This window comes from Mustela nivalis (genome assembly GCF_964662115.1).
Source record: "Mustela nivalis genome assembly, chromosome: 17".
NCBI lineage: Eukaryota > Metazoa > Chordata > Mammalia > Carnivora > Mustelidae > Mustela > Mustela nivalis.
The window spans coordinates 29833972-29855297 of NC_139036.1; the positions used below are offsets into that span (position 1 = coordinate 29833972).

The 21326-nt window shown below is 37.8% G+C and overlaps 1 protein-coding gene across 4 annotated transcripts in view; it reads left to right on the forward strand.

The window, feature by feature from the left end:
* TRIM37 (tripartite motif containing 37) overlaps positions 1 to 21326 on the forward strand; it is a 135721-nt gene that overhangs the window by 81499 nt on the left and 32896 nt on the right. For all 4 annotated transcript variants that reach the window (XM_082705899.1, XM_082705898.1, XM_082705897.1 and 1 more), the window contains exon 19: positions 8183 to 8488. In XM_082705899.1, coding sequence (XP_082562025.1) covers positions 8183 to 8488 — 306 coding nt within the window. The remainder of the gene's footprint in view (positions 1 to 8182; positions 8489 to 21326) is intronic.

Genomic DNA, 21326 nt, shown 5'->3' on the forward strand with positions numbered 1-21326 from the left:
GGACGATTCTGTAGCAAATTGAATTTTCATTGTATATCATAAAATTGACATTTATATTAATCATATTAATTTTTTGGTCATTATTGTTCAGTGGTGTTTTAGCGCAACAATGACATAAACTGTTAGAATGTTTGTATATGGTTTGGCATTACATCGTGTCTGATTGACAGTTTGATTTGTATGAAACACAGTTGTTCTCTTTGTAAATGGGCTTAGAATTTTGTGTGAATACCCTAACTTCTAAGTGGAACTGTGTCTAAATTGAATATAGAAAAAGATGGTTTCATGCTTTGATTCTCTGTAGCCTAAAAATGTATACCAATTAACATCATTGTTTTATTTGCAAAGGTTGTTAGAAGTTATATCTGTATTACTGTAATATGTATACACACACACATTAGATGTATACTCAAACCTGGACTTTTTTTTTTAAGTTTTTTGAAAAAATTTTTAAAGATTTGATTTATTTATTTGACAGACGGAGATCACAAGCAGGCAGAAAAGCAGGCAGAGATAGAGGAAGAAGCAGGCTCCCTGCTGAGCAGAGAGCCCGCTGTGGGGCTTGATCCCACGACCCTAGGATCATGACCTGAGCTGAAGGCAGAGGCTTTAACCCACTGAGCCACCCAGGCGCCCCATAAACCTGCACTTTTTGAAACTCTTAGACAGTCATTTTGAATAGCTAAGGATTAACTTGAAATGCCACATTTTAAAAATAATTTTTGTTAGGAAACTTTCTAATGTATACTCAGTGTTTTCCTACCTTCTTAATATCACACAAATCAGATATCATTGATTTAGAACGGTAATTTTGATGCTCCTTTAAAGCAGCAAAACTCATTTTTCAAAGTCTGAGGCAGATCTTCAGTGTAGAAAACACACAGAGCTGCTCTAGTCAGGGGTTATGGGAACCTGGATTATTTAGGCCTCTTCTTTCTAAGATATACTTCCTGGAAGTCTGGGTCCTTAATTTGAAAGATTATCCTCAGTCATGTTATGAAATACTTGCCTTTCATCTGTGATCCAAGTACATTTTGTTTTGTACTTGAAGTTCTATAAAATTTATTACATTATTTATAATTTTACATTATTCATAGGTATTTTTATTGTAGAAAATTTGGAAAATACAGAAAATTACAAAGAAAATAAAAATCACACATAGTTCTTGTAATAAAGAAAGAAATAGCCTTTTCTTTTTTCTTGAAGATTTTGTTTTTACATAATTCTTACACTGAACATGAGCTCAAACTCACAACCCTGAGATCAGGAGTCACATGCTCTACCAACTGAACCAACCAGGCACCCCAAGAAATAGCTTTTTAAAAAAAATTAACACCTTGACAAAGGTTTTACTTAAATTATAACCTGTATTATTTACAAAGATATAGTGAAACAGACAAGTTGTGGTTCTGCAGGTGGATGTGTACATTGGCTTAACCTTTTTATTTTTTTTTATTTTTTATTTTTTATTTTTTTTAAAGATTTTATTTATTTATTTGAAAGACGGAGATCACAAGTAGGCAGAGAGGCAGGCAGAGAGAGAGAGAGAGGGAAGCAGGCTTCCTGCGGAGCAGGGAGCCCGATGCGGGGCTCGATCCCAGGACCCTGAGATCATGACCCGAGCCAAAGGCAGCAGCCCAAACCACTGAGCCACCCAGGCGCCCCTGGCTTAACCTTTTTAAAGGAATTTTTTTTAAAAGATTTTATTTATTTATTTGACAAAGAGAGATCACAAGTAGGCAGAGAGGCAGGCAGAGAGAGGGGGAGGCAGGCTCCCTGCCACGCAGAGAGCCCGATGTAGGGTTCAGTCCCAGGACTCTGAGATCATGATCTGGGCCGAAGGCAGAGGCTTAACTCACTGAGCCACCCAGGTGCCCCATAAATAAAATCTTATAAAAAGAAAAGAAAAAAGAGTCCAACAATACAGTTATGTCTGAAAAATTCTAGGTTAGCCATGCATATTTTATAAATAGGTAAAATCATATTTTTGAAAAATATTCAGTGTCATTGGAAAAATGAATGCAAACTGTAAACAGAATATCTCAGTTATCCAAAAATTAGTTTTCTATGAAAAATTTATATAAATGAAATGACCTGAGTTTCAGCTTATGACTCAGAAGTGGGGGGGGGAATAGTAGAGAGGAAGACCAAGTCTTTAAATATCTTGAGTTTGACATGCTCTTGGGATATCAAAGTAGAGATGCTTAGTAGATAGCTAAAAATTAAGAACTGGAATATAGGCAATTATTTGCTTGGAGGTGATACTAGACAATTTAAACTAAAGGAGTAAGATTGTAGAAGAGAGAGGTTTTTTAAAATATGCATCTTTTTTTAAATTAACATATAATGTTATTATATGTTAATTATATTATTATATTATTGCCCCAGGGGTACAGGTCTGTGAATCGTCAGGCTTACACACTTCACAGCACTCCCCATAGCACATACCCTCCCCAATTTCCATAACCCAACCAGCCTCTCCTTACCCCACTCCCCCTGACAACCCTCAGTTTGTTTTGTGAGATTAAGAGTCTCTTATGGTTTGTCTCTCTCCCGATCCCATTTGTTTTATTTTTTCATTCTCTACCTCCTAAACCCCTCATTTTGCCTCTCAAATTCCTCATATCAGGGAGATAATATGATAATTGTTTTTCTCCAATTGACTTATTTCACTCAGCATAATACTGTCTAGTTCCATTCACGTCATTGCAAATGGCAAGATTTCATTTCTTTTGATGGCTGCATAGTATTCCATTGTACATATATACCACATCTTCTTTATCCATTCATCTGTCGATGGACATCTAGGTTCTTTCCATAGTTTGGCTATTGTGGACATTGCTGCTATGAACATTCGGGTGCATGTGTCCCTTCGGATCACTACATTTGTATCTTTAGAGTAAATATCCAGTAGTGCGATTGCTGGGTCGTAGGGTAGCTCTATTTTCAACTTTTTGAGGAACCTCCATGCTGTTTTCCAGAGTGGTTGCACCAGCTTGCATTCCCACCAACAGTGTTGGAGGGTTCCCCTTTCTAGGCATCCTCACCAGCATCTGTCATTCCCTGACTTGTTAATTTTAGCCATTCTGACTGGTGTGAGGTGGTATCTCATTGTGGTTTTGATTTGTATTTCCCTGTTGATGAGTGATGTTGTAGAAGAGAGAGTTTTTAAGAAAATTTTAATGAGAAAAGGGCCAGGGACATGATTTTGGTGAACGTCTCTTTTTACTGAGTGTGTGGAAGAGGAACCAGGTTAAAGAGCCTTTGGAAGGGAGAGAAACCAAGAAAATGGAGTCTTGGAAACAAATTGAAGGTAACATATCTGTGAGAGGATATTAAAAGCTAATATTTAGAAAGATCCAGCCTCCTTTTTATTAAAATGCTTGCTTGGTTTTCAGTTTATTTTGGTTCTTTATTTTTTTTCCTTCTCAACCTATACCTTTCATTTTCTTCTTCTTATCTTATTGTATTAGCTAGAACTTCTGGTACAGTGTTGAAAAGGAGTGGTAAAAAGGGACATTTTTGCCTTGTTCCTGATCTTGGTGGGAAAGCCTCAAGGTTTTCACCATTGAATATGATGTTAGCTATAGGTTTTTTTGTTTGTTTATTTGTTCTAAGATATTATTTACTTATTTATTTGACAGATAGGGATCACAAGTAGGCAGAGAGGCAGGCAGAGAGGAAAAAGCAGACTCCCTGCTGAGCAGAGAGCCCTATGTGGGGCTTGATCCCAGGACCCTGGGATCATGACCTGAGCAAAGGCAGAGACTTTAACCCACTGAGCCACCCACGCACTCAGCTATAGGTTTTTCATAGCTATTCTTTATCAGGTTGAAGATGTTTTCCTCTATTCCTAGTTTACTAAGAGTTTTTTATTTTTAATTCATGAATGGAGGTTAGATTTTGTCAAAGGCTTTTTCTGCATCTATTGATACAATGTGATGGATTACATGTATTGATTTTTTTGAATGTCAAACCAGCCTTGCATACCTGGGATAAATCCCATTTAGTTATGGTATATAATTCTTTTTATACATGGTTAGTTTCAACTTGCTAATATTTTGCTGAGGGTTTTAGTATCTCTCTCTCTTTTTTTTTTTAAAGATTTTATTTATTTATTTGATAGAGAGAAAGAGAGACTACAAGTAGGCAGAGAGGCAGGCAGAGAGAGAGTGGGAGAAGCAGCCTCCCAGCCCAGCAGAGAGCCCAGTGTAGGGCTCGATCCCAGGACTCTGAGATCATGACCTGAGCTAAAGGCAGAGGCTTAACCCACTGAGCCACCCAGGCACCCCTGGTCTTAGTATCTCTGTTCATGAGAGATACTAGTCTGCAGTTTTCTTGTAATGTCTTTGGTTTTGATACTAGATTAATGCCTCAGATTGAGTTTGGACGTACTCCCTCTACTTCTGTTCTTGGAGATAATAGAAAGTGGATATAGCCCTCTTCATACTATATCTTCTTGGATTTTTGGCAGATCGTCTTTTAGGGTATTTGTCCATTACATCTAGGTTATCAAAAATTTGTTGTCAGGGGCGCTTGGGTAGTTCAGTTGTTAAGTGTCTGCCTTTGGCTCAAGTCATAATCCCAGGGTCCTGAGATCGAGCCCCGCGTTGGGCTCTGTGCTCAGCGGGAACCCTGTTTCTCCCTCTCCCACTTCCCCTGCTTGTGTTCCTCTCTCTCTGTCAAATAAATTAACTTTTAAAAAGAATTGTTGTCTTAGTAAGAATTGTTGTTCATAGTGGTCCTTTATTTTCCTCTCATTCTTTTTTTTCAATACATATTGAGTGAATCTATTATGTATCAGACTTACTGCAAGTTCATGTTCTTAACCACTGTACTATAAAAGGAACATCTTAAGAGGCATCAGGGTATGAATGATAGATAATATGGTTGAACCAGATTTTATGGTACATTTAGTAGTAAGTAGAAATAGAAAGTTAGGTGGGGTTATTCTGTGGAAGGTGTTGCCCCAGAGGGCAAATTCATACATTTCTAAATATTTTCTAATCATCATATGCTCAAAAATACATGGATCTGAGGTAAGGTCTTCAGAATCTTCTGACATTATAGAAGTTCTACTTAACCTCTAAGGAATACAGTAATCTATTCTGTATATAATTAAGATTTTACTTGTAGCATGGCAGTGATAATATTTGGAATCTTGCAAAGATAGAGTTATAGGGCTTGGCAGTGGAATGGAATGTGGTAAGGAGGACTGAAGAAGCCTAGGGGACAGAATAGTGTTGCCATTGATAGATACTGAAGTTTGGAGGAGAAGGTTTAGAGAACTGTCAGTCTTGAAGGCCATAAATGAACGATATGAAAGAATTGATATAGACAAGACTCCATTCTAATTAACCTTCTAATCTGGCACATTCAGAAAGGCTTATTTTCAGTACAGTATTAAATTGTCAGGTTCCTATGGTATAAGATCTCATTACAGTTTCCTGTGTTGGCAGTTATCACTTGGTATTGAAATTATTTTTCACTTTTCCAGCTGGACTGTGAGCTTTGAGGGCAAAGGCCAAGGATTCATCTTGTTCACTGTCGTATTCCCTGCCCAGCACAATGCCTGGCATTTGAAACAGGCTGAGTAGTTGTCTATCAGATGAAGGAGGTTTGATTTTTTTTTTTTTTTTTTTGTATTTTCCCATCTGGGAATTTTACTTTTTGAAATCCTTGTCCGGGGCTCCTGGCTGGCTCAGTGGGTTAAAGCCTCTGCCTTTGGCTCAGGTCATGATCCCAGGGTCCTGGGGTGGAGTCCCGCATAGGGCTCTCTGCTCAGCAGGGAGCCTGCTTCCTCTTCTCTCTCTCTGCCTGCCTCTCTGCCTACTTGTGATCTCTGTCAAATAAATAAATAAAATCTTAAAAGAAGAAAAAAAGTCCTTGTCCAGTATAGAAAATAATATAGATTTTCATATAGTCCATGTAGATGTCAGGTGCAAGATTTTATTTAGCCAAACATTTTGAGTATTTTGTGCCGTAAGTTGTTTGGCCTGAAATACAAAGATCACTAAGATATAATCTCCACCATAAGTTTGTCTTCCTTACTGTAATGTGACAGTGCTGCAATAGAAGTATACTCCACGTACAATAAATAATTAGGGAAGAATTGACTTGGAAGACAAGATGCCTCTCTTGGTGGTTTAGGTGCCTAAAGGAGTAGACATTTCAGATTTCCTCTGGTTTGGGTTAACAGAAAGAGGGAGAAGGGAATAGAATGTGTTGTAAAGTATAGAAGTGGGGTATGGTATTGCTTTTGTATTACAGAGTTGCAGGTAATACTAAGTAATACTAAGTAATTTGGGGTAGAGGTGGAAGATCAAGCCACTGAGAGACAAGGGCCTCAGATGTCATGCTGGTGCTTGCATGAATGATTTTAAACAGGAAAGTAATACCTGATTAGGGTTTTAGAAAACATTTGTAACATCTTGATGGAGAGGGATTGGATGAGGACTACACCACAGAATGATTTCATGAACATTGAGTTTTTTGAGCCTTGTGACAACCCTGTTGGGTATATATTATTGTCTTTGTTTTACAAATAAATAATGGATTCAGAAGTTGCTGGACTTCTATAAAGTTCCAGCAATTAAATGGTAGATCTGAGACCAAATTCGGGATTTCTAAAATTTCTCCTTACTTACCTCATTTATAGAAAATTCTTTTTATGGGTGCCTTTTACTGGGTGGCTCAGTCAGTTAAGTGTCCAACTCTTGGTTTTGGCCAAGTCATGGGATCAAGCCCCATGTTGGGCCCCAGGCGTAGCATGGAGCCTGTTTAAGATTCTCTCTCTCCCTCTGCTTCTTCCCCCCATAAATAAAATAAAATGAAGATAAAAATAGAATTTAGTTATCTCAGAGGATTGATATGAGAGAATTAAATGACTTAATTTAATTCAGTAAGCTCTTTATGGATGTTTCTTAAATAAACAAAGACAATAAAATCTCCTATTAAGATAGAAGAATCTTTCCCAGAAGACTTTTGTCTGGAAGTGAGTCAGGTACCCTCCCTAAACACTGTCAGAGGAATGAGCTTATTAAGCCATTCCTGGACCCATAGGCCCCAGGGCAAAGAAGGGATCTAACCTCCTTGAGCACACTGGCGCCTACCATCTGATTCCTGAACACAATCTGAGTCCTTTTGGCAAGTTAGAAGTGGGGGAATGGCTGTTGAACACAATACAGTGTTACTTCCTCTTTTATGGTAGAAGGTTGTTGGAATACATAGGCAAGTTCAGGTATCATTCCTTCTAATAAGGACTTGTTCTTTGTCTGGTTAGTGCCTATTGGTCCCCCATTTTTTGGTTGTAGGGCTTGGTTTCTTTTTGCTTTGAGTCAGTCATAATGTTCTTTGATATTCAAAATAAGCCTCTCTCTTTAATATTTGTGGGGTAGGAGGGTGGATTGAAAAACAGCTACTTTCTCTGGGAAAAGAGAAAACATTGTTACTTTAGAGACTGCAAAGAATCCATGACAGGAAACCATTCTTTTATGATGTTCTTTGGCACTTAAATAGCTGTAACTACATTGGACAACTTTTTAAACTTAGTTGGAATATATGTATTTGTCCATACTATGTATTGGCAGTTTGGCTTCTGGGGGGTGGTTTCCTTCATTTTTTTTTCAATTATGAAGATAAAAGCTCAGGGTAGGAAATTTGAGAAAAATGAAGAAGCATAAAGAAGAAAGCGTAGTTAGTAGAGTGGTTTATTTAAACTTTTAGAATTAAATAACTAATTCAGGGGCGCATGGATGGCTCAGTTGGTTGAGCGACTGCCTTCAGCTCAGGTCATGATCCTGGAGTCCTGGGATTGAGTCCTGCATCAGGCTCCCTGCTCAGCAGGAAATCTGCTTCTCCTGCTGATCTTCTCCTCTCATATTCTCTCTCTTTCATTGTCTCTCTCTATCTCTCAAATAAATAAATAAGATATTAAAAATAAATAAGTAAATAAATCAGATTTGAGTGGTTATAATGTGACCCAGATTTTAACTTCGAAGGTATAAATAAAGTTAGGGTACTTGTATCTATTTTTATTTTCATTAATGGAATTTAATGTGTGCTTTTATTATTAATACCACCTAAAGCACCTTAGCTTTTTTACACCTCAGGTTTGCATATATTAACATCATAATGCATGTTAAAGTCTATATTAACATGACTTGTAACTTTCTCTCTAAAGCCTCATATTCTCGAAAAGATAAAGACCAAAGGAAGCAGCAGGCAATGTGGCGAGTTCCCTCTGATTTAAAGATGCTAAAAAGACTCAAAACTCAGATGGCTGAAGTTCGATGTATGAAAACTGATGTAAAGAATACGCTTTCAGAAATCAAAGGTAGCAGTGCTGCTTCTGGAGACATGCAGGCAAGCCTTTTTTCTACTGACCAGGCTCTGGCTGCTTGTGGAACTGAAAACTCTGGCAGATTACAGGATTTGGGAATGGAGCTCTTGGCAAAGTCATCAGTTGCTGGTTGTTACATACGAAACTGTAAGTGGATCCTTTTCGTGTATTTTGGAAGCTAGAGAATGGGTTATTTTCAGAATAATAATATTTAAATGTCTTTCTTACAATGAATTTAAACTATATATACATCGTTTTCTCCCATTCAGAGCTCACTGTGTATTTTCTACTATGAAGAGCTATCATTTCTTGGTTGCATATTCTGTGCTGGGCAGTAAACAAGACAAAATCCTTAACCCCTTGAATCTTGCTTTCATATATTCATGTGGTGAAAATTGGATATTAACATGTGTAGAAAAGTAAACATTTTCAGTTAGTAAAAAGTGCTGTGAAGGAAACAACAGAGGAATGGGATGGGAAGATGAGGAGTGTGCTGCTGAGGTTAGGGTGGTAAGAGAGAGGCTCTGAGAAGGCAACATCTGAACTGAGACCTAAAAGTTGAGCAGGTGGCAGCCATGCAAAGATCTGTGGGACACGTTGTTCAGGGTAAACAGAACAGAAAACACAAGGTCCCTGATAAAGGATTTGGTGTTCTGCATGTTTGAAAGCTTGAAAGAATACCAGTATGGTTGAATATGATGAACAAACGGGGAGAATACTAGGAGGTGAGTCAGTGGGGTAGGCAAGGTCTCTATCAGGTATAGATGTGTAAAACCTGGATAAAGAGTTTGAGTTTTATTCTGATTTTAAGATTAAATTTCTAGAGAATGAAAATGGGGGCTGGGGGATGACATTTGTGATCTGATTTACCTTTTACAGAGATTACTTTGCTTGTTGTATGGAGAAGGGTCTGAAAGGGGTTGAGTGGGAGTTGTGAAACAGCCTACAACTCTAGTGTATGTGAAATATGGTGGCCTGTTCTGGAGTTACTACAGTGGGTAGGTGGACTTGCTCATTGTCTAGCAGCCCTTCTTGTCTGAGGTTCCCATCTTCGTTAATTCTCCCAAGGATGGTACATAACTATTCCTATTCCAAATGCATAGAAGAAAAGTCAGTTCATTACTTAATAATGGATATTTTAGACCAAGAGGGCTCAGTTCTTTTCCACAACCCTGATAAGAAAGGCTGGATGGTGTTTTGGGGAAAGAAAAAAAAAAAAAACAACTAAGAATGATTAAGTTTTTGTCCCAAGCAACTTAGTGACTGGTACTAACATTAATTTAGATGCAAATCAAGTAAGGAAAAAGCTGGTGTGGGGTTTGGGGAGGGATTTGAGGGATAGGAAGGTAGGAATTCTTGTTTAAACATTTTAGGTTGGAGAGGTCTCCTAGTTATTCTAGTAAGATGTCTTCTAGGCAGGTGAATCGTCTATAAACCTGAAGCATGTGTAGTCACAGCTGGATATAAACAGTTGGGAGTCAGCAGTATCAGATACTATTTAAAGTCAAGGACTGAATAAGATCAAGTATGGAGGAAGTTTAAATGGAGAAGAGAAGTTTTGCCTCTGGGGCATTTTAACATTTAAAGGCCTTAGGTAATGAAGGGGAGTCCAGTAAAGGAAATTGAGAAGAATTTAATCATTAAGGGAGAAGAAAAATTAGAAGGGATAGTATCTCAAGAAAGAAGTGGAATTGTTGTACCATTGAGAGGTGTTGAGTTGAAGTATGTGTGGCCCTTTTAAAAATCATTCCCATGGAGGAGCACTGAAGGGTGCACACAATGAGAAACTAGAGCTTTATTGCACAGCTCCTTCAAGAAGATTCATGACGAATTGGGTGGTACCTGGAGGGGGTGTGGAGTCAAGAAAGAGTTTGCTGTTACCTCTCTCTGCATGTTTTCACTTTCTTAAGCATACATGCTTTTTTTTTTTTTTTAAACCTATGTGTTTTTTACTGTGGTAAAATGTACATTAACAAAAACTTACCATTATAGATATTTTGAGGTGTTTAGTTCTGTTGCATTAAGTACATTGACAGTGTTGTACAACCATCACCACTATGCAGTCACAGAACTGCTTTTCATCTTATAAAACTGAAACTCTATACCCATTAAATAATAGTTCCACCCTGACCCTAACTCCTGGCAACCACTGTTCCACTTTCTATTTCTATGAATTTGTCTATTTTAGATATCTCACATAACTGAAACCATATAATATTTGTCTTTTTATGTCTGACTTATTTCACTTTTGCATAATATTTTGCATAGTATCTTTAAGATTCATCTATATTGTCTCATGTATCAGAAATTGATTCCTTTTTAAGGCTGAATAATACTCCATTGTATGTATGTACAACATTTTATCTGTCCATTCATCCATCGATGGACATTTGCAATGGTTCCATCTTTTGGCTATTGTGATTAATGTTGTTATGAATATGGGTGTGCAAATATCTATTTGAGTCTCTACTTTCAGTTCTTTGGGGTATATACGTAGAATGGCATTCCTGAATCATGTGATAATTCTATGTTCAATTTTTAAAAGAAATTTACTACGATTTGTTAAACAGAATTTGCTGTCCTAACCTCTTTTAAGTAGTACTGTTCAGTGGGATAAAGTACATGCACATTGTTGTGCTACCATCACCATCTATCCCCAGAACTCCTTTTCTCTTGCATAACAGAATCTCTCTACCTTTTAAACAATAAATAGCTCTCTACTCTTCCTCCTCCCAGTGCCTGGCAGCCACTATTCACTACCTGTCTCTATAAATTTGATTGTTCTAGGTACCTTGTATAAGTACAAACTTAATTTTGTGGCTTGCTTATTTCACTTAGCATAAGGGCTCATTCATAATAGAGCGTGTGTCAAAATTCTCTTCCATTTTGTGGCTAGATGATACTCCATTGTGTGTGTATGTATATGCCACTTTTTGTTTATTCATTCATCCTTTGATGGACATCCTTTGATTCACATCCTTTGGCAACTACTTTTTGGCTATTGTGAATAATGCAGCTATGAAGTTAGGTGTTCATCTCTTTAAGACCTTGCTTTCCATTTTTCTGGGCATATATACATAAAAGTGGAATTGCTGTATCATATGGTAATTCAGTTTTTAATTTTTTGAGGAACTGCTGTAAAGTTTTCTATAAAGGTTGCACCATTTTACATTCCTACCTAATAGTGCACAAAGGCTCCAGTTTTTCCACATCTTCCCCATCACTTAGAATTTTGTGGTTTTGCTTTGTCTTTGATAATAGCCATACAAATGTGTGTGTAGTAGTATTTTCTTGTCTTACTGTGTTTCTGATTCACATTTATCAGTGATGTTGAACATTTTAAAGTGTTTATCGGGCATTTGTTTATATTTTCATTTCATTGGAGAAATACCTATTGAGATCCTTTGCCCATTTTTGAAATGGGTTAGGTTGTTTTTTTCTCCCCATCCCCTCAAGATTTTATTTTTAAGTAATTTCTGTACCCAGGATGGGCCTCGAAGTTATGACCCTGAGATCAAGAGTCACAGCATCTACCATCTGAGCCCACTCAATGTCCTGGGCATTTTTGGATTTTTGTTTTTGAGTTGGGTGTTTTTTTTTTTTTTTTTTTTTTTTTTTTAAGATCTTACTTATTTATTTGACAGACAGAGATCATAAGTAGGCAGAGTGAGTGGGGAAGCAGGCTCCCTGCTGAGCAGACAGCCTGATGTGGTGCTTGATCCCAGGACCCTGAGATCATAACCTGAGCCTAAGGCAGAGGCTTAACTTACTGAGCCACTCAGGTGCCCCTTGCTTTTGAGTTTTAAGAGTTCTGTGTCTGGATATTAATCCCTTATCATATGGAGCACCTGGGTGGTTCAGTTAGTTAAGCATCTGACTGTTGATTTTGGCTAAGGTCATGATCTCAGGGTTGTTAGATTGAGCCCAGCATTGTGAGATCAAGCCCTGCGTTGGGCTCTGGGCTCAATGGGGAGCCTGCCTGAGATTCTCTCTCTCCCCTTCTCCTTTTGCCTCACCCCCACGTGTATGTGCTTGCACGTGCACTCTCTCTCTCTCTCTAAAATAAATACATATTTTTTTAAAAATCCCTTATCAAATATGATTTATAAATATTTTTTCCTATTCATTGGGTTGCCTTTTCACTCTGTGGCTGGTATCTTTTAATGGGAACAGTTTTTAATTTTGTTAAAGTCCAGTTTATCTGTTTTCTTTTTCCTTTTGTTGCCTGTGCTTTGGTGTTGTATTTCAAAAAAGCTTTGCTAAAGCTGATGTTATGAAGCTTTTCCCCTATATTTTCTTATGAGAGTTTTCTATGGGGTTTTTTTGTTGTTGTCATTTTTTTTAAAGATTTATTTATTTGGGAGAGACTGGGGGGTGCAGAAGGAGAGAGAGAGAGAGAAACTGCACTGAATGTGGAACCCGACACAAGGCTCAATTCTGAGATCATGATCTGAGTCAAAACCAAGAGTCCAACACTTAACTGACTTTACCACCTAGGCGCCCAAAGAGTTTTATAGTGTTTTTTTTTTTAAAGATTTTATTTTATTTATTTGTCATAGAGAAGTGAGAGCGAGCACAGGCAGACAGAGTGGCAGGCAGAGGCAGAGGGAGAAGCAGGCTCCCTGCCAAGCAAGGAGCCTGATGTGGGACTCGATCCCAGGATGCTGGGATCATGACCTGAGCTGAAGGCAGCCGCTTAACCACCTGAGCCACCCAGGCGTCCCAGAATTTTATAGTTTTAGATCTTATATTTTATAAATCTCTTGGATCTACTTTTAATTTTTTTTAATTTACTTATTTATTAACATGTAATGTATTATTTGCTTCAGGGGTACAGGTCTGTGAATCATCAGTCTTACACAATTCATAGCTAATTTTGTATATGGTATTAGGTAAGGGTCCAGCTTCATTCCTTTGTGTGTGGATATCAGCTTTCCTAGCACCATTTGTTGAAAAGATTTTCCTCTCATCATTGAATGGTCTTGATAACACTTGTTGAATATTGTTAAAGGGGCACCTGGTTGGCTAAGTCAGTGGATTCTGTGACTCTTGATCTCAGGGCTGTGAGTTCAAGCCCCACATTGGAGGTGGAGATTACTGGGGGAAAAAAAAAATCATTTGAGCATCTATGTGAGCATTTATTTTTGGGCTATGTGTGTATTTATTAAAATAGGATATATTAATGCTTGATACTGGTGGCAATAATCCAGTAGAGATGAATAGAGTACAAGATGATTGCCAAATACATAGATTTTCCTAAAATAAGCATGACCCTTCAATAGAAATGAAGTAATAGAAAATGAAGTAAAGGTTAGGATTAGTCTGTTAATGTGGGAAGAAATACAAATGGACAGTATACATCTCAAAGGATACTCAACCTTACCTAGCTGTCACAGAAATGACAGTCTGAAACAAAAAGAAATAATGCTTTTTAGATGGACTTTTGCAAAAAAGCTTTTGTTACCACTTTTTGCAAGTACTTTCTTCCTGTTGTCACTTGGTTTTTTTATTCTGCTAAACGAAAGTTTAAAATTTTCATTTTACATAGATCTATTAAAAGCACTCATGGTTTGTAGGTTTAATGTTTTTATTTGGAAGGTCTTCTTAACTCCCAAGTTTATAAAAATGACCTTTTTTTTTTAAGATTTTATTTATTTATTTGACAGAGAAATCACAAGTAGGCAGAGAGGCAGGCAGAGAGAGAAGGGGAATCAGGTTCCCTGCTGAGCAGAGAGCCCAATGTGATCCCCTTGAGATCATGACCTGAGCTGAAGGTAGAGGCCCAAGGTGAGTCACCCAGGTGCCCCAAGACCCCTGTTTTCTTGTGGAATTTTAAAAAAAATTTTAACATTTATGTCATTATACCATTCATAATTTGTTTTTCATGATGATGTCTGAGGTAAATTCTTTTTTTTTCCCAAAAGAAATGTTTTTTTAAGAATCTACTCTGTCCAACAATATGAAATGCCTCCTTTATTAATAGACTAAATTCCCATATTTGCATTGTTCTGTTTTTAAATTTGTTCATAGAGATTAGATCATATGAAATTGCCGACATACAATTGTTTTTGACCTGCAAAAAAAGCAGTTTGATATTGCTTAACTGAATATTTGTAGTGTTTTTAACTACTATGTTTCATAATACTTGATAGACTTGCCTTCATTTTTGTTTTTGTTCTCAAAATATTCTTGATGGTTCTTGCACATTTACTCTTTCAGAAAACATTTTGACTAGAATTGCATTTTTTTTAATGGATTTAATTACATTTAATTTGGGGAATTGACATCTTTTTTCAGTTTTGGAACATTAACTCTGGGAAAGTGGTATTTCTTTTTTTTTTTTAAATTAACATATAATGTATTATTAGCCCCTGGGGTACTGGTCTGTGAATTGCCATGTTTACACACTTCACAGCACTCACCATAGCACATAACCTTCCCCAATGTCAACCCCGCCACCCTCTCCCTAGCCCCTCCCCCAGCAACCCCCAGTTTGTTTTGTGAGATTAGGAGTCTCTTTTGATTTGTCTCCCTCCCGATCCCATCTTGTTTCATTAATTCTTTTCCTACCCCCCAACCTCCCTACATTCCATCTCCACTTACTCATATCAGGGAGATCATATGATAGTTGTCTTTCTTCAATTGACTTATTTTGCTAAGCATAATACCCTCTAGTTCCATCCACGTTGTCACAAATGGCAAGATTTCATTTCTTTTGATGGCTGCATAGTATTCCATTGTGTATATATACCACATCTTCTTTATCCATTCATTGGTGTACATCTAGGTTCTTTCTGTAGTTTGGCTATTGTGGACATTGCTGCTATGAACATTCGGGTGCACATGCCCCTTTGGATCACTACATTTCTATCTTTAGGGTAAATACCCAGTAGTGCAATTGCTGGGTCGTAGGGTAGCATTTTTATTTTCAACTTTTTGAGGAATCTCCATGCTGTTTTCCAGAGTGGTTGCACCAGTTTGCATTCCCACCACACGGGTAGGAGGGTTCCCTTTCTCCACATCCTTGCCAGCATCTGTCATTTCCTGACTTGTTAATTTTAGCCATTCTGACTGGTGTGAGGTGGTATCTCACTGTGGTTTTGATTTGTATTTCTCTGATGCCAAGTGATGTGGAACACATTTTCATGTGTCTGTTGACCATATGGATGTCTTTGCAGAAATGTCCTCTGCCCATTTCTTGATTGGATTATTTGTTCTTTGGGTGTTGAGTTTGCTAAGTTCTTTATAGATTTTGGATACTAGCCCTTTATCTGATACGTCGTTTGCAAATATCTTCTCCCATTCTGTCAGTTGTCTTTTGGTTTTGTTAACTGTTTCCTTTGCTGTGCAAAAGCTTTTGATCTTGATGAAGTCCCAGTAGTTCATTTTTGCTCTTGCTTCCCTTGGCTTTGCCGATGTTCCTAGGAAGAAGTTGCTGCGGCTGAAGTTGAAGAGGTTGTTGCCTGTATTCCTCAAGGATTTTGATGGATTCCTTTCTCATTGAGGTCCTTCATTTTGAGTCTATTTTCGTGTGTGGTGTAAGGAAACGGTCCAGTTTCATTTTTCTGCATGTGGCTGTCCAATTTTCCCAAAACCATTTGTTGAAGAGCCTTTTTTCCATTGGGCATTCTTTCCTGCTTTGTCAAAGATTAGTTGACCATAGAGTTGAGGGTCTATTTCTGGGCTCTCTGTTCTGTTCCACTGATCTATGTGTCTGTTTTTTGGCCAGTATCGTACTATCTTGATGATTATAGCTTTGAAATAGAGCTTGATGTCTGGAATTGTGATGCCGCCAACTTTGGCTTTCTTTTTCAACATTCCTCTGGCTATTGGAGGTCTTTTCTGGTTCCATATAAATTTTAGGATTATTTGTCCATTTCTTTGAAAAAAATGGATGGTATTTTGATAGGGATTGCATTAAACATGTAGATTACTTTAGGTAGCATAGACATGTTCATAATATTTGTTCTCCCAATCCATGAGCATGGAACATTTTTCCATTTCTTTGTGTCTTCCTCAGTTTCTTTCATGAGTACTTTATAGTTTTCTGAGTACAGATTCTTTGCCTCTTTGGTTAGGTTTATTCCTAGGTATCTTACGGTTTTGGGTGCAATTGTAAATGGGGTTGACTCCTTAATTTCTCTTTTTTCTGTCTTGTTGTTGATGTAAAGAACTGCAACTGAGGGGTGCCTGGGTGGCTCAGTGGGTTGAAGCTCTGCCTTCGGCTCAGGTCATGATCTCAGGGTCCTGGGATTGAGCCCCGCATTGGGCTCTCTGCTCAGCAGGGAGCCTGCTTCCCTTCCTCTCTCTCTGCCTGCCTCTCTGCCTGCCTCTCTGCCTACTTGTGATCTCTGTCTGTCAAATGAATAAATAAAATCTTTATTTAAAAAAAAAAGAAATGCAACTGATTTCTGTGCATTGATTTTATATCCTGACACTTTACTGAATTCCTGTACAAGTTCTAACAGATTTGGAGTGGAGTCTTTTGGGTTTTCCACATATAGTATCATATCATCTGCAAAGAGTGATAGTTTGACTTATTCTTTGCTGATTTGGATGCCTTTAATTTCTTTTTGTTGTCTGATTGCTGAGGCTAGGACTTCTAGTACTATGTTGAATAGCAGTGGTGATAATGGACATCCTGCCGAGTTCCTGACCTTAGTGGAAAAGCTCTCAGGTTTTCTCCATTGAGAATGATATTTGCAGTGTGTTTTTCATAGATGGTTTTGATAATACTGAGGTATGTGCCCTCTATCCCTACACTTTGAAGTTTTGATCAGGAAGGGATGCTGTACTTTGTCAAATGCTTTTTCAGCATCTATTGAGAGTATCATAGGGTTCTTTCTTTATTTTATTAATGTATTGTATCACATTGATTTGCGGGTGTTGAACCATCCTTGCAGCCCTGGGATAAATCCCACTTGGTCATGGTGAATAATCCTTTTAATGTACTGTTGGATCCTATTGGCTAGTATTTTGGTGAGAATTTTCGCATCTGTGTTCATCAAGGATATTGGTCTGTAATTCTCTTTTTTGATGGGATCCTTGTCTGGTTTTGGGATCAAGGTAATGATGCCTCATAAAATGAGTTTGGAAGTTTTCCTTCCATTTCTATTTTTTGGAACAGTTTCAGGAGAAAAGGAGTTAATTCTTCTTTAAATGTTTGGTAGAATTCCCCTGGGAAGCCATCTGGCCCTGGGCTCTTGTTTGTTGGGAAATTTTTGAATACTCCTTCAATCTCCTTACTGGTTATGGGTCTGTTCAGGTTTTCTATTTTGCCTCGTTCAGTTGTGGTAGTTTATATGTCTCTAGGAATGCATCCATTTCTTCCAGATTGTCAAATTTGCTGGCGTAGAGTTGCTCATAATATGTTCTTATAATTGTTTGTATTTCTTTGGTGTTGGTTGTGATCTCTCCTCTTTCATTCATGATTTTATTTATTTGGGTCCTTTCTCTTTTCTTTTTGATAAGTCTGGCCAAGGGTTGATCAATCTTACTAATTCTTTCAAAGAACCAGCTCCTAGTTTCATGGATTTGTTCTGTTTTTTTCTGGTTTCTAATTCAATGATTTCTGCTCTGATCTTTATTATTTCTCTTCTACTGCTGGATTTAGGCCTTCTTTGTTCTTTCTTCAGCTCCTTTCCGTGTAGGGTTAGGTTGTGTTTTTGAGACCTTTCTTATTTCTTGAGAAAGGTTCGTATCACTGTGTATTTTCCTCTCAGGACTGCCTTTGCTGTGTCCCACAGATTTTGAACCACTGTGTTTTCATTATCATTTGTTTCCGTGAATTTTTCCAATTCTTCTTTAATTTCCTGGTTGGCCCATTCATTCTTTAGAAGGATATTCTTTAGTCTCCATGTAATTGGGTTCTTTCCAAATTTCCTCTTGTGGTTGAGTTTTAGCTTCAGAGCATTGTGGTCTGAAAATATGCAGGGAATGATCCCAGTCTTTTGATACCAGTTGAGACCTGATTTATGACCCAGGATGTGATCTACTCTGGAAAATGTTCCAGAGAAGAATGTGTATTCTGCTGCTTTAGGGTGGAATGTTCTGAATATATCTGTGATGTCCATCTGGTCCAGTGTGTCCTTTAAGGTCTTTATTTCCTTGTTGATCTTTTGCTTGGATGATCTGTCCGTTTCAGTGAGGGGAGTGTTAAAGTCCCCTACTGTTATCGTATTATTGTTGATGTGTTTCTTTGATTTTGTTATTAATTGGTTTATATAGTTGGTTGCTCCCATGTTAAGGGCATAGCTATTTAAAGTTATTAGATCTTCTTGTTGGACAGACCCTTTGAGTATGATATACTGTCCTTCCTCATCTCTTATTATAGTCTTTGGCTTAAAATCTAATTAATCTGATATAAGAATTGCTACCCCAGCTTTCTTTTGATGTCCATTAGCATGGTAAATTGTTTTCCACCCCCGCACTTTAAATCTGGAGCTGTCTTTGGGTCTAAAATGAGTTTCTTGTAGACAGCATATTGATGAGTTTTGTTTTGTTTTTGTTTTTAAGATTTTATTTATTTCTTTGACATATAGAGATCACAAATAGGCAGTGAGGCAGGCAGAGAGAGAGAGAGAGGAGGAAGCAGGCTCCCCACTGAGCAGAGAGCCCGATTCAGGGCTCAATCCCAGGACCCTGGGATCACGACCCAAGCTGAAGGCAGAGGCTTTAACCCACTGAGCCACCGAGTTGCCCCAATTTGTTGTTTTATCCATTCTGATACCCTATGTCCTTTGATTGGGGCATTTAGCCCATTTACATTCAGGGTAACTATTGAGAGATATGAATTTAGTGCTATCGTATTGTCTGTAAAGTGACTATAACTATATATTGTCTCTGTTCCTTTCTGATCTACTACTTTTAGACTCTTTCTTTGCTTAAAGGACCCCTTTCAATATTTCCTGTAGAGCTGGTTTGGTGTTTACAAATTCTTTTAGTTTTTGTTTGTCCTGGAAGCTTTTTATTTCTCCTTCTATTTTCAATGATAGCCTAGCCGGGTATAGTATTCATGGCTGCATGTTTTTCTCGTTTAGTGCTCTGACTATATCATGCCAGTTCTTTATGGCCTGCCAGGTCTATGTGGATAAGTCTGCTGCCAATCTAATATTTTTACCATTGCACGTTACAGACTTCTTGTCCCGGACTACTTTCAGGATTTTTTCTCTTTGTTGGTAAGACTTGTAAATTTTACTATTAGCTGACATGGTATGGACCTATTCTTACTGATTTTGAGGGGGGTTCTCTACGCCTCTTGGATTTTGGTGCTTTTTCCCTTTGCCATATTAGGAAAATTCTCTACAATAATTCTCTTCAATATACCTTCTGCTCCCCACTCTCTTTCTTCTTCTTCTGGAATCCCATTTATTCTAATATTGTTTCGTCTTATGTTATCACTCATCTCTCGAATTCTCCCCTTGTGGTCCAGTAGTTGTTTGTCTCTCTTTTGCTCAGCTTCTTTATTCTCTGTCATTTGGTCTTCTATATCACTAATTTCTCTCTTCTGCCTCATTTATCCTAGCAATAAGAGCCTCCATTTTTTAATTGCACCTCATTAATAGCTTTTTTGATTTCAGCTTGGTTAGATTTTGTCGCCCTCGGCCCACAAGAACGACAATCAGCCTGGTATGGTATTAATGCTTCATCTGTTTATTTCGTCAACTTCCTTAGCTTATATGCGGCAGGGTGACCAATAAGGGGCCAAGCAATGGGGAGAGCCAATGAGAGTTCTGTTACTATGTTGATTAGATTTGAAACAGCCAATGACTATGTCCTCCTTTAGGTGGGCTTCACCAGAACGTTCGTTGTTTACTTACAGCATATTTTGCTGGCAGTGAGCCAAGCACCGTCTTGTAATGGCGGGGACTTTCCCGGCTGGAGGCAGTCCCCGACAAGATTTTAGTTCTTTCATTTCTCCAGAAGGGCTTTTATTTCTCTTATTTTCTCTTATTTTATTTCTCTTATTTTCTCTTATTTCTTGCCTTTTTCGAGCCCAGCTAGCCCCTTGAGAATCATCATTCTGAACTCTAGATCTGACATATTACCAATGTCCATATTGATTATGTCTCTAGCCTTTGGTACTGACTCTTGTTCTTTTTTTGTGGTGAGTTTTCCCACCTTGTCATTTTATCCAAATAAGAATATATGAAGGAGCGAATAAAATACTAAAATTGTGGCAAAGACCCCAGGAAAATGTGTTTTAACCAAATCAGAAGAGACCCCAAATCGTGGGGGGAAGAAAAGGGGTAAAAAGAAGTTCAGAAAAAGAAAAAAAGAATTAAAAAGAAAAAAAATAAAGAAAAAATATAAAAAAGAAAATATATATATATATTAGACTGGTGAATAGAACAGGGTCACCCACTTAATTTTGGGAGTATTTTGGTCTCTTAGAAGAAACTACCTCCCAAAATTTTAAAGAAGGAGAAACATATAAGGGTAAACACGGGGACGCCTGGGTGGCTCAGTTGGTTAAGCAGCTGCCTTCGGCTCAGGTCATGATCCCAGTGTCCTGAGATCGAGTCCCACATTGGGCTCCTTGCTCCGCGGGGAGCCTGCTTCTCCCTCTGACTCTGCCTTCCACTCTGTCTGCCTGTGCTCGCTCTCTCTCTCTCTGACAAATAAATAAATAAAATCTTTAAAAAAAAAAAAGGGTAAACACGATGAAGGGATGGAATATGACTATAATGGTGAAAAATTTTTTTTAATTTCTAAAAAAGGAGTTGGTAAGATAAGCTGGTTGGGAGAATAAAGAAAAAGAAAGTGGAGAGAATTTGCTGAGGCTGGAGACTAGAACAAATCCCTGTGCTAGATTTAGGGTATATTTTGATCTAGTAGAAGTTGTATTCCAAATTTTTTTCGAAGAAAGAACCCTATGTGTATACAAAAAATAAAGTTAGATACAATGAAGGATAAAATATAATAATGAAGGTTCAAAAAAGATTTTTTTAATGAAAGGTATTGTTAAGATAAACTAGTTAAACGT